Consider the following 12,413-nt stretch of genomic DNA (forward strand, 5'->3'; position numbering starts at 1 on the left):
CCAAGCCCATAAGTCTGGCATTAGCCCATATGTCCGACATCGATCTACAAAGCCCTCCTCAAACTCAGAAAGCACACACAATGATGCTGAATGCAGGAGGAAAGCCGAATCAGTGAATGTGTAAGCATCTCAGCGTTGGCAGGGTTCTCCACGCAGCTGCTCCAGCACCCAGGGCTGCATGGGGTAGGTCCATGTGGCTTCTCTTCAGGGATGTCTTGCAGGAAGTGAGCCTTGCCAGCTGAGACAGAGAACTAGCTAAGGCAGCTGCACCCTGGTCTGACCATCAGAGAGCAAGAGACCAGACAGGCGAGGCTCGCCGAGCCATTTATCTTTCCGTCCTTCAATTGACCACACGTGTTTATCGGCCAGGTTGGCACAATAAACCTTAACTATCACATCTACAAATACGTTTATTTTTAGTTTAGGCTGCTGAGGTAGGGTTGATAGAACTGGTAGCCCCCGTCACTCAACTAACATTTGTAAATGTCTTTAGATGTCTTTTCTCATCGTGTCATACAGTCTTCATGATTTTGTGTTTTAAGAAGTTGTTTAGGTCACACTGTTACTTTTCAGAACATGATGTGCTACCAACACGTAACAGGTAAGCAAGCCTTGCTCTTTGGGGGTTGTCAAGAGAAATAGTTCTTATCCTTTTTATTGCTTCTTTCTTCTCTCTGCTCAAACAGATTTGGCAGTGTATTTTGCAACTTCTCTTCCAGCATATCCCAACCACTGAGCGTTCTCTAAAGGAGGATTCCCTTACCTGGGGTCCAAGAACTCCCCAGAGGCAGATTCTCAGAAAAATCAGTGGCTCAACATAGGTAGAAAGCCACTGTCTTAAGGAGCTTTCTTTCTCAGTCCAGCACAAAATCGTGACGTCCCTACACTGAGCTGGAAATTGAACGGAAAGGCAGCCACAGTGTGTTGGGATACCCCTTGCAGTCTCTACTATTCTGTGACTCTGTCCCCAGCCTTGTTGGCAATTCCCTTCCTGCTAAGCATCAGTAGACTCGACGAAGACCATGGTGTCTCCAGGAGCTCTACCTATTGGACAACAGTTTTTGTTATTTGGGACCCATAAAATAACTCAACATTTAATAGCCTACATCATGATATCTGATTACTAATTTTAATCTCCTAGCTTAATCCTGGGGGGACAAAAAAACTTCCTGCAAAGCGAGCCTAACTTGCAGCAGTAAATTCCAACTGAATTTTTCTTGCGAATTTTCCGAGTATTTGAAGTTCTATCTGAATGTGTGGTGCTACAATTTGAATGTCTGTCGCTTTGTTTTATTTTTCTACTGTATGTTTAGTTCGAGCGCTAAAGCCCAGGATCAGAAATCTTACTGCTGCAGCTGCTGAGACCCATGCCAATATCAGCTGGGAATATGGGGGACCAGAGCTTGTGAACTTTTATATTGAATATGGTGTGGCAGGCAGTAAGAAACCATTTCATGTCCCGACTTTTTATTGGGGGAAAATACGTTTCAAGAGATTAAGCACATTTTAAGAAATTGCAATAGACCCTCCTGAAAAGAAAGAAAGAAATAAAACTTGATCCAATTAAATAAGTTAGCTGGATCTAAGGCACTAGAGTGACCTATCAGCTATCGAAGCCTTTCTTCCTCTTACTGAAAACAAAGATGAGAGTAGCTGTCATATGTATGTTCCTTTCCTATCATGATACTTCACAGCTGATTCTCAGCCCCCACACGTGAAACAGTCCTGATGAATACTTGTACCTGCAGCTACAGTAGGAAGTGAGTTTTGTTCTCCTTGGAGCTTAAAGTAGCAGAAATCAAACCATTTGCGAAGCAGTCATTCTGTCCAAACTATCCAACAGTCTTTAACTGGAAATTGCAGACACTTTACGCTGTAAGTAAGCAGAAAGTTTGGTTCAATCCAGTTCTCTACTCACATCCTGGTCACATTTCCCAGAGGATGGCAAAGCTTTCATTTTTAGCAGTTCCTGAAAACCCAGCTCCCATCCCCTCCTTAGTGCAGAGCTCTGCAGTAGTAAGGTGGGAGGACAGTAGATGTTTGTGACAATATTGAACGCAGCACGACTTTCCGTTTAGGCCTTTTATTGTGCAAATAAGTATTTTGGGAAAGAACTCAATCTTTAGGAAGAACCTTTACTTGGGAAAGGTTGAATCTGTAAATTGAATCGATAATTTAGAGGCATGTTAGTCAGGTATTGTGCCAATTAAAAAAGCTTCCTTTATCGTAAGATAAAAAAATAACACAATGGGCGCATAAGCAATTACTATGATCTAGATGTCGTTTATTTTTCTTGGAGGGTATTTTTGTGTAGTTCTTCATTCTAACAGATTTATTTGACATGACTAGATTTATAATACACTAAATGACTAAGTCGAAATATTCTAGAGTTTGTTTTTAGCCTATAAAGATTTTTCTTTGTCTCTCTTGAAGCATTTAAATGGCTTCCAGTCCTTTAAAAGATTCAAATGTGTTGTTTTTTGCAAAATTTCCATAGGCAAAGAAGAATGGAGGAAAGAAATTGTAAATGGTTCTCGGAGCTTCTTTGGGTTAAAGGGTCTCATGCCAGGAACCGCATACAAAGTTCGAGTTGGTGCTGAGGGGGCCCCTGGTTTTGTGAGCTCAGAGGATGTGTTTGAGACAGGCCCAGGTGAGGCACGCACCCCACCAGGTCTGGCTCACGCTCCGAGGTGGGAGCCACGGGTGCTCCAGTCCTGGACGGGCTTGTGGAGCTGTGTTACGGCGTAGGCCAGGATGCCTTTCTGTGGGTTCCCCTGCGGTGGGGGGTGTTGGTTTCTAATGGTCTTTGGTTCTTTGTATCCAATGAACTGCAGGATTACCAAATCAAACACATGCTTGCCCCCAAAGCAGAGGTAATATGATTTACGATATTTAATTTCATTTGTCTGTACCAGAAGTCTTTACCATGTAGAGACTCGCCCTCTGAGTTAAAAGGAAAAATGTAAATGCTTCTGAAACTGAAGTAAATCTTTCTGATCAAGTCTCAGCCTTTTTTTTTTTTTAATGGAGTCCAACCTAGCAAGACTTGTGGTTTGCTTAGACCACACTTCATGGAGCTTTTCTTGAATTTCTATGGAACAAGAAATAGCACAATTCCTAGATTATGTTTCCCATCCCAAATTTGACTGCTTGTATATAGTTCAGTGATTTGGTTGTTATCAAAATAGATTAAAATTCAAGTTCCTGGATGTAAGGGAAATGTTCATGTAAAATTCAGGAATATTTATATTTGCTCACAAGATTGAAAACCATCCCTACTTATTTAAACTTCAGCAAGGGTTGTGTGGTGCATATTCATTTTGTGGTTCTTACACCCATGTTATGTCCAGTCACGTCATTCGCTCTTGAGGAAATGCCACGTGTCCTATAGAATCCACAAGCTAACCCATTTTTATGTCTCTAATTCCCCAAACATTATGATTTTAAAAATTGTATCTTATCATTTAGAAAATACACAATTGTGGGTTAAAAAATAAAGAAAAGAAAGGGATAACTTAATAAATGTATTCACTTACTAAAATCATAATGTTTTAAGGAGGAAAAAAAACATCTTTCTGCTATCCTGTTGTGTTTCTTATTTTGTGCTTTTGCTATTATTAATAGCTCTTAATTTAAAAATATTAAGAGCACAAGTAGATATCTTGTCCATATACCGCTGCGATCCTACCATAGTAACAGTATTAACTTTCAAACACATGCTTTTCGTGGATTTTCTCATTCATCCTTACAATAAACTGTGAAGTAGGCACTATTAATCCCCCACTTATATCACAAGTGAGTACTTGTAGAGAGGTGGAGTTCTGCCCAGGTCACCCTGCTGGCGCCCAGTAACCAGTTGCCATGAAATTGATTCTGATTCGTGGCTGCTGCACATGTTTCGGAGTAGGACTGTATCCCATGAGGCTTCCGATGTTATCACAATCAAAGATCACCACACCTGCTCCTGAGGTGTCACTGGGTGAGTTTCAATTAGTAGCAGGGAGAAAAACCCTTGCACAACCCGGCGACTGGAGAAGATACGAATGGTTGTGGGTAGGTGCTACCACGTCAATTCTGACTTCTGGTGATGCGGTCGGTGTCCAACAGAATCAACCGCCGGTCCTGCATCGTCCTCACAATTGTTCTCTTTGAGCCCGTTGCTGCAGCCGAGGTGTTGATCTGTCTTGTCGAGCGTCTTCGTGTTTTCCCTGTTCCTTCACCTGACTAAGCATGATGTCCTTTTCCAGGGACTGGTCTCGCCTGATAACTTGTCTACAGAACATGAGATGAAGTCTAGCATTTGGCTTCTGAGAAGCGTCCTGGCTGTACTTCTCCCAAAACGGATTGGTGTGTTCTTTTGCCACTCTGTGGTACTTTCAATATTCTTTGCCAGCACCGCAAATCAAATGCACCGATTCTTCATTGGTCTTCCTTGGTCAGTGTTCAACTTTCACATGTATGTGAGGTGACGGAAAATGCCAGGGCTTTTTGGTGTAGCAAATGTCGTACAGCAAGGATGCAAAGCTAAGCCTTCCACCACCAGCCGAAAGGCTCTCAAAGGACTGCATCTCAGAGGCCCAGAGCCCAGTGGGACAGCAGGTCGTGGAAATGACCACATTAGGTAGTTCTTGGATTCAAGAAGCAAAGGCTTCAAAGCTTCTTCCTGTGTATGTGTGAGATGCACAATCGTGCTCCTGGCTTTTGTTTGCGTGTCTATCTGCATGCAGCAGTTAAGATCATTTCTAAAATGTCCTGTAAAGACTAAAAGCTTCTTAAAATCATTCAGGCCATAGTCACAAATTAAATTATTTTGTATGTTAATACATTGTGGCTGCCTCCCCCCCCCCACTTTTTCTTGTGATTTGAGTGGAAGTTAACAGCGTAAAATTGGTTTTCCATTCAACATTCATGTACATTTTGACTCATGACATTGATTACAACCCCCACAATGTAACAATACTCTTCCCATTTCCTCCTGTGATTAGAGTTTGCATGTCTTTCTTTATTCCTCTCTTCTTGACTTTGAACTTATCCCCGCGGAAATGCTTCCCTTCGGCTGGTATCTGTGTGACTATTAAAGGAGTCTGTGTCTCACTTTCCAGAGAACTCACCACCATCAAGTTGGTTCTGACGCATCATTACCTTGTGGGCCGTTTTCATGTTGGGCTGAAAGTTGAGTGGGAGAGAGTTTGGTCCCAGACTGAAGGGTATCTAGAGTCATAGTCTTGGGGGCGTCATTAGTTTCCTTCAGACCAGTAAACTTAGCTTTTACGATTATTATTATTATTTTGTTCCACGTTTTTTTCTCCCATTTTACCCAGCACCCCCTGGGGTGATCCCTTTCCGAGTGGCCAGCTGTGATCTTAAGCGTTGTGATTACTGCTGGGGTGAGATGATAGCGCACGGCCTTTTTGATTTGCATCTCTCGGATGGCTGCTGATCACAGGGCTTCGTGGGTCTGGTGGCCGTCTGAGTGTCTGTCTGCTTATGTCTCTGCCCACGTTTTAATTGGATCGCCTGTCTTCTTGCTGTGAAGGTGCTGGAGTTTTCTACACATTTTATAGGTGAATCCTTTGTCGGGCCTGTCATTGTGGATTGCATTACTCGCCTGTGTGTCCCCGTTTTACTCTCTTAATGAAGTTTTCTGATGCATGTAAATATTTAATTTTCAGCATTGCCTGCTGAATCGTAATCTAAGACTGTGGTGGGATAGTGATTCCTTTTGTTCTTCTTTAGCCAGAGAAGCAGAAATCTTTGGTTTCACAGCTACAAGCTGCCAGCTAGCCATTCCGTCCGGGTAGTCTCTGTCTTTGCAGCGCCCAGAGCCGGTGCTAGTGCTCATCCCCTAGCTCTTACTGCCGTTTGCCCTTGTGCCCTGGTGTGTTTTAATTAGATGAAAAATGAAAGTGCTGATGCCATCGAAGAGAAAGCGGTATGACATTGAACCCACTAAAAGTTAGAGCTCTTTCACTTCAATCAAATGCTCAAAAGACACCAATTCTTGGCTCCGTTTTATAGAGGGATAAAAGCACACAAAGACCATGTATAAAGTGACAAAAATATACTTTCAAAGAATCTGCAAGAATAGGTTTTAAAATATATTTATGCTTCTTGGAATGGAAAGTCCCCAGACATTTTATTCTTCTGTGCGATTCGGTGTCTAGCCATGTTTTTAGGAATACGTGCTATTCCGAGAGAAGAGGTTTCTGCAATGAAGAAGACCTAGATTATATCCCAACTCTCCAGCAAGCGCTTTCCCTCTCAGAGCTCATGCTTTCTGGATTTGTGCCTTCGTGCCTACCTCCAAGGATTGTTGTAAAGATTAAATGAGACCATGCCCAAATGTGCCTAGTATGTAGTCACAGTTCAAAACTGTTAGCTGCCATTGTTATTACCATTGTCTTCTTCTCCATCGTGTTGATTCCTGGGGTCTGTATATGAAAGGGGGAACTAACTATTCTCATGCTGCAGTGATGCCTGGCGATCAAACAACTCAGACCCACGCAAAGCAGACACACAAAATGGATGCACAAAGGCCCGTTGGAGACATGCTATTTGATCTGTATTCTGAACAACGTAACTCCAGTTCTCATGCCATTGCTTTTAAAAACACGCATACACACATGGCTCACAATCCTTTCCACATGTCATTTCCAGCATTTCCTTTTTCTCCACTTTCTCACTTTGTATAGAGAAAAAGGCGGCGATTCTTGGACCGCACAGCAGAGCCTGGGGTACTTTTCCTTTCTCCTTCCAGGGATCAGATAAGCCTTCCACAACCATGTTAACTGTATTCAGAGGAAAGTCAGTCAATTTAAACTCATGATCTAGACATACTTATGAAACCAAAAGAAAACCTTTTTCCTTGAGTAGATCACGGTCAGAAGAGAAGACAGAAAAGGCTTTAAGACAATTCAGACCCATTCATTTAAGCAGGACCTGTCTGAATAACCATGGTGCTGCACTTGGCCCCATTTCCCTCTGAGTGACCCATTTGAATGATGCCAGAAATGCTACTTGCTCCATGGTTCTCAAAGGAGTCTTGCACACTGTGCCATTTATTTACTAAAATCAAACAGATGCAGACGGTGCAAATGTATACAGCTGAATGAGTATTTTCCCTTCAAACAGATCGCTTATTCCAGCCATCCTTGTGCTGATCAAGATCTATTTGAAAGACTTTTGAATGGATTCTAAACAGTAACCAATACTGTTTTTTTCAAAAGTTCTCTTATTTAAATTCTATAATTTCAAGCTTCAAAATGATCTATGATCTCACTTGAGTCTCCTGTTGATCCTATGAAGGAAGGCTGGCATGCTTGAGGAAGCAAAAGTTTAGGAGGATTAATTATCTTCAGGACCACCAAGGTAATCTATAAACAGCAAAGCCAAAATAGAAGCTCAGATCTTTCAGGCATCATTACATGAGTCTTTCACTGTATTAAATAGAACGGTGAACTTGAAACAGTCTTCTATAATGAACTTACGTGCACACTAAGAATGTGGCTTGATGTTGGCTGGAAGGAATGAACGTGCCTTCCGGACAGACTGACCAAGATGTAGGGTCTTCAGCCAAACAACCAAGTTCAGTGGAAGTGGGAGCGGCCAGTATCCAGTGCACCCAGGGTCGAGTCAGGCTGGGAAGTATTTGCCGCAGGAAGGATGGCACACTTCTCAAGATTTAGAGCCTCTACAAAGAGTTGGGTCTGCAGGAAGGTGGCACTTGGTCAATTGTGTGTCTGTGCTGAGAGGTTTGTTTCTGAAGAGACTCGTGCTACCCAGCAACTTGTTGCCCCGGAGAAGGTCATTGTACAATGCAGTATTCCCTTGGAGCAGCTTCCTCCGAAATAGTCCATGTGGTCATGGAGTAGGATGGAGTTCTTGCCCATCGCTGCGCGGTGGCACCTGTGTACATGCCTTTTGTTTGCAGCTCTGCTGCTGAAAGGGTTAGAGCTGAGCCTTTAGGAAACAGGTGCACCCTAATCAGAGCAGAAAATTCATGATTGGTTGCAGGTTTTCTTGGCACAGACTTAAAAAGTTGCTTGAATCGATGCAGCTGTATACAAATGTTAACTAATCTTAGTGATTATTAGCATAGACGTATCCTATATGTTATATCCATAGGCATATACCATACGTTACGTCCCCCAAGAGAATCACGAGGAGATGGGGATGCAGTGTCAGACAAAGTGAGGAGGTGCATCTAGGGTATTCAAAGGTGTGTTGGTCTTAGTAGCAGTTAGCATCCTGCAAATCCCTCCGTGGGAGTCCTGGGAGCAGCAGTGGGCTTGTCACAGCAGGCTGCTTGGATTCCAGTGGAGTCGCTGGCACAGGGGTAGGCAGATGTATCGATACTTAAAAGGTCAAGGAGGTAACATCAGACAATAGCTTATCCAACTCCTCATTCAACATGTTTAAATTTAAGTTAAGGCCGGTGGTCCTTCTGCGAGGCTGGCAATGACTTAAGATTGTTGAGCCTTCGTAAGGGCTTCCGGGACTTCAGAATTGGTGCATTCTGCCTCGTCCCGCCTCACCTTTCTCAGGGGCAGTGCACTGAGCGCCCGGCGGCTCTGTGACTAGAGGGGTGCTGCAGGCAGGCACCGCCTCCTGGCTCGCCAGTGACAGAGGTTCCTCCTCAGCCGTTCCAGATGCTGTCAACCTGAGTGCTTTCAGGTCGTTATCTGGACAAGATTCGGGTGGTTTTGATACTTATAAACCTAGGAAATTTTCTTCTGGCTGCTCCTAATGATGAATCTTTTGAGAAGGGGTTTGTTGATAGACCTTCATGTCCAGTATTTGCTCTTAAAGCCACGCCACAGAGACGTCGGTGTTGACCAGCTCTCTGAAGGCTGCTTTCCCTGATGGCTCTACTTCTCCAGTTTCCAGGCTCGTGAGTGATTCCGCAGTCTGCAGTTCCTAACTCAGCAGTAGCAAATACTGATCATTTGCGAGCGGATTTGATTTTTCAGAATTTTCCAAATGTCTTTCAGAACCAGGGCATCATAAACGGAGACGCTAGCCAAGCAGATGGAAACCAAATCTAAGTAACACTTTGGGTGCAAATGGAGGTGTTTTATAAAACAATAGGGCTAGTGGTTGTGCATGGACAGCTTTCTTTTTGAGCAGAGGGTTTTTAAAACATTTTGAAAAATGACAGCATTAGTGCAGTGTTATTTTAGCCTCCAAAAGTGATTCCTTTGAAGGATGAATACTCCATTATGTATACATTCTGTTCTGTTTGAAATCCAGTGTTATCTTCTTATCATTGTGCTTAACAATGTGCAATTTACCCCATCAACAGCAAAATCTTTAATTGGTTTGAGAATGTGTTTATACTGACAATGAATAGATAATGCTTCATTTATATTAAGACGACATGCATAATGTATGCCATGCATAAGTATGAGCACAATTGTCAGTGGTTTGTTAAATGTGTGGTTAGCATTCAGATTTCACTATTTTAAAAACCTGATTTTTTTTAAACTTAATGAGCAATCTTGAAAGTATTTCTAGAACTCTGGATTTATAACTGGTAGATCCCAATATGAAGCTGAGTGTAAACTTGATTTAAAAACTCCTATGCTGACGTAATATGTTATTACAAGGGATGACAACAATTCACATCCCTCCTTGACCCCTCCCACCAACACTGTGAATTTGTTTTCCAGCCATGGCAAGCCGACAGGTGGATATTGCAACTCAGGGCTGGTTCATTGGTCTCATGTGTGCTGTAGCTCTCCTGATCTTAATTCTGCTGATTGTTTGCTTCATCAGAAGAAACAAAGGTGGGAAATACCCAGGTAAGCCATGACTATTAACATTGCTTTAGAATGCTCTGTCTGTTAAGATGAAAAGGAGTCATGAGCACCATCATGCCGACTGCTGCAAGTATATCTTCCCAGAATGACGAAATTGGACTTGAAGTTCAAACAAGCTGTGGTCCCTTTTTAAGATGACCAGACGTCCCACTTTTGGAGGGACAGTCCCGATTTTTGGCGTTTTAAAAAAAATCCCTATTTTTGGAAAGAATGCACGACAAGCTAGGGAACGGTCTATTTGGTCCATATAGACCAAATTTTTAATCAAGAACACCCCCCCACCCCCACCCCCCGTCGGTCAATGGTGTCCCGCTTTAAATCTGGTCACCTTACTAATTGTCCAGTAGTGGTTTGCCTCTTCCTTCTTCCCAATCTGCCTTAGCTTGAGCGCTGCACTGAGACCTGTCTGTCCTGGGTGACTTGCTGGTGTTTTAAATACCAGCAGTATAACTTCCAGCATCACAGCACCACCCAAGCCACCACAGTAAGACAAACTGACTTATTATAAATATTAGAATGCCCCAAAGGATCAAAAGCATCAAAATGTGTGGGTAGGTATATGATATATGCATGTACTGTTATATAATATCAACTGTATATGCAGTTTTCCCCACTGCTGCATATCTCCAAGAGTCGGCTCTTAAAATCAACACATGAGTAAGGACAGATGAAAATCATATCAAAGGTCATAATGTCCTTTTGAAATTTGCAGTAAAAGAAAAGGAAGACGCCCACGCCGATCCTGAAATACAGCCCATGAAAGAAGATGATGGAACGTTCGGAGAATACAGGTTAGCCTCTGCTTCTCGCTCGCTCCTCCCGTCTCCGCTTGGAAAGGGACTCTGCGCACACACACTCCCGACTCAGGAGTCGGGGCTCAGCCAGGAGCATGCGCCACCCAGCAGGGGCTATTTGCCTCAAGTATTATTCAGAACTGTAATTTGGAAACACTTCCGTTCTAAATGTTTCCACACTGCTCGCAGTTCCAGCGTTCACAATCGATTTCCATTTCAGTCATTATCCAGGGGTGCTTGCCATATCGATTAGCCCGGCTAAGCTGGTGTGCCACCTGTGCTGCCGTAAGATCAGCACAACGTGTAGAAACCCGACCGACCTGTGTTGCAGAGCAAAACCCTATCTGTCCTTTCTAAGCAGTGTTTTTAGCTCGTGTTAACAAGCTTTTCAAACTTGGATCTGAAGCTAGTTTTTCTAAAACAAATGCCCACACCCCTGCCCGTGACTCATCTAATGCTCACCAGGTTGTTTTTAGAAGCCGTTACTTAGTAAGACATATCACAGCCCTCCAGGCGATGTGTTAACTCAGAACTGATAATACATGAGAGAGCTTTAAAACGTTCATGGGAAAAATGGAATGAGCAGGTAGTGGATTCTCTGCATGAACGTTTTGAAGATCTCTGGTCTTCTTGGCGTGGCCCCATCACAAGGAAATCTTTTAACATGACCTGTAAACTAAAGAGTGAGGAAAAGAAAAGCCTAAAACCTCCAGACAAAGGTATTCTTGCCTCTGTATAAGTCGTCTCAAAAAAGAGAGGAATGGTTGCTTTAGGCATGTTTAAACACAAAAACAAGACATGTATTCATTTATTTAAAAGACTGGAGCGTGTCCCAAAATGATTCTTCTATTTATAGCATGTCTTTACACCCGTATTGTGATTTTTCCTACAAGTCTCTGCGTGATATAAAATTTAACCCTTTAAGTTTGCCCTGAGTGCATGTCAAGGCCGTCTCTTTTTTTGCCAGAAGACTTTTAGGTGAAATGCGATGATGTTAGATGTTGACTCTAGGGCTGAAGGGGTCTGAAAGTGTCGTGCAGCTCCTCCAGCGTCTCCACCACTAGGTTTCCTCAGCCACGAGAGAGAGCAGCCTGCAGGTCTTCCCCTGGCTGACTAGAGAGCCTCACTGGTTCAATGACAGAAAATATCATCTTCCTCCGTCACAGATGCTTTGGCAATTATTACGTAACTTCTCATATGTAGTGTTCTTATAGCTAAAACTGCATGCAGGTTATGCACACTACCCCCTTTTTTATTGGGATGAAATGGAATTTCTTAAAATAATAGCCTGGAAAATTCTGTTTCGGCACGGTGCACGGAGACCTTCTGGGATCCTCATTACATTGTCATGCTTAAATGCGTCTGGCCATGCACCACTCACCTCACATGGGAAACCAGGATCGGAGCAACTGTGACTTTCTGTGCTGCCTACCTCGGTCAAACCCGATGAAAATTCTAGGTGGAACTGGAATTCGCTTGGAATGAGGAGACTGTTAACTTCACTATTAATTTGGCCATTATCTGTGATTCCATTGGCTGTGGCTATGGCTAGATCTAGTTTTTTTTTCCACTTACAAAATAAACCAGTTCACAGAGGAGGTGGTCTCCGAAGGTTTTGTCTCTAGTTCTAATTCTAAGGTCCTCTACAAGCTCTCTACTAGCAACCTTTATTATGATTTTGGATCTCAGAGCTGTACATAGCAAGTAGTGGGTTACCAGACTCATGATCACTTTGTTCACAACCATTTGGTTATAAAGATGCATGTGTGTGTGTGTTTGGTCTCTATGTTAATCCATATAT

The 12,413-nt window shown here is 42.9% G+C and overlaps 1 protein-coding gene across 1 annotated transcript in view; it reads left to right on the forward strand.

The window, feature by feature from the left end:
• Positions 1–12,413, forward strand: part of NRCAM (neuronal cell adhesion molecule) — a 257,338-nt gene that overhangs the window by 228,734 nt on the left and 16,191 nt on the right. The window contains exons 25-26 of the mRNA XM_030885203.2: positions 9,669–9,800; positions 10,531–10,609. Of these exons, the coding sequence (XP_030741063.1) occupies positions 9,669–9,800; positions 10,531–10,609 (211 nt within the window). The remainder of the gene's footprint in view (positions 1–9,668; positions 9,801–10,530; positions 10,610–12,413) is intronic.

The sequence above is a fragment of the Echinops telfairi genome, unplaced genomic scaffold (genome assembly GCF_000313985.2).
Source record: "Echinops telfairi isolate 266 unplaced genomic scaffold, ASM31398v2 ScPeMD7_23;HRSCAF=83, whole genome shotgun sequence".
Lineage (NCBI taxonomy): Eukaryota > Metazoa > Chordata > Mammalia > Afrosoricida > Tenrecidae > Echinops > Echinops telfairi.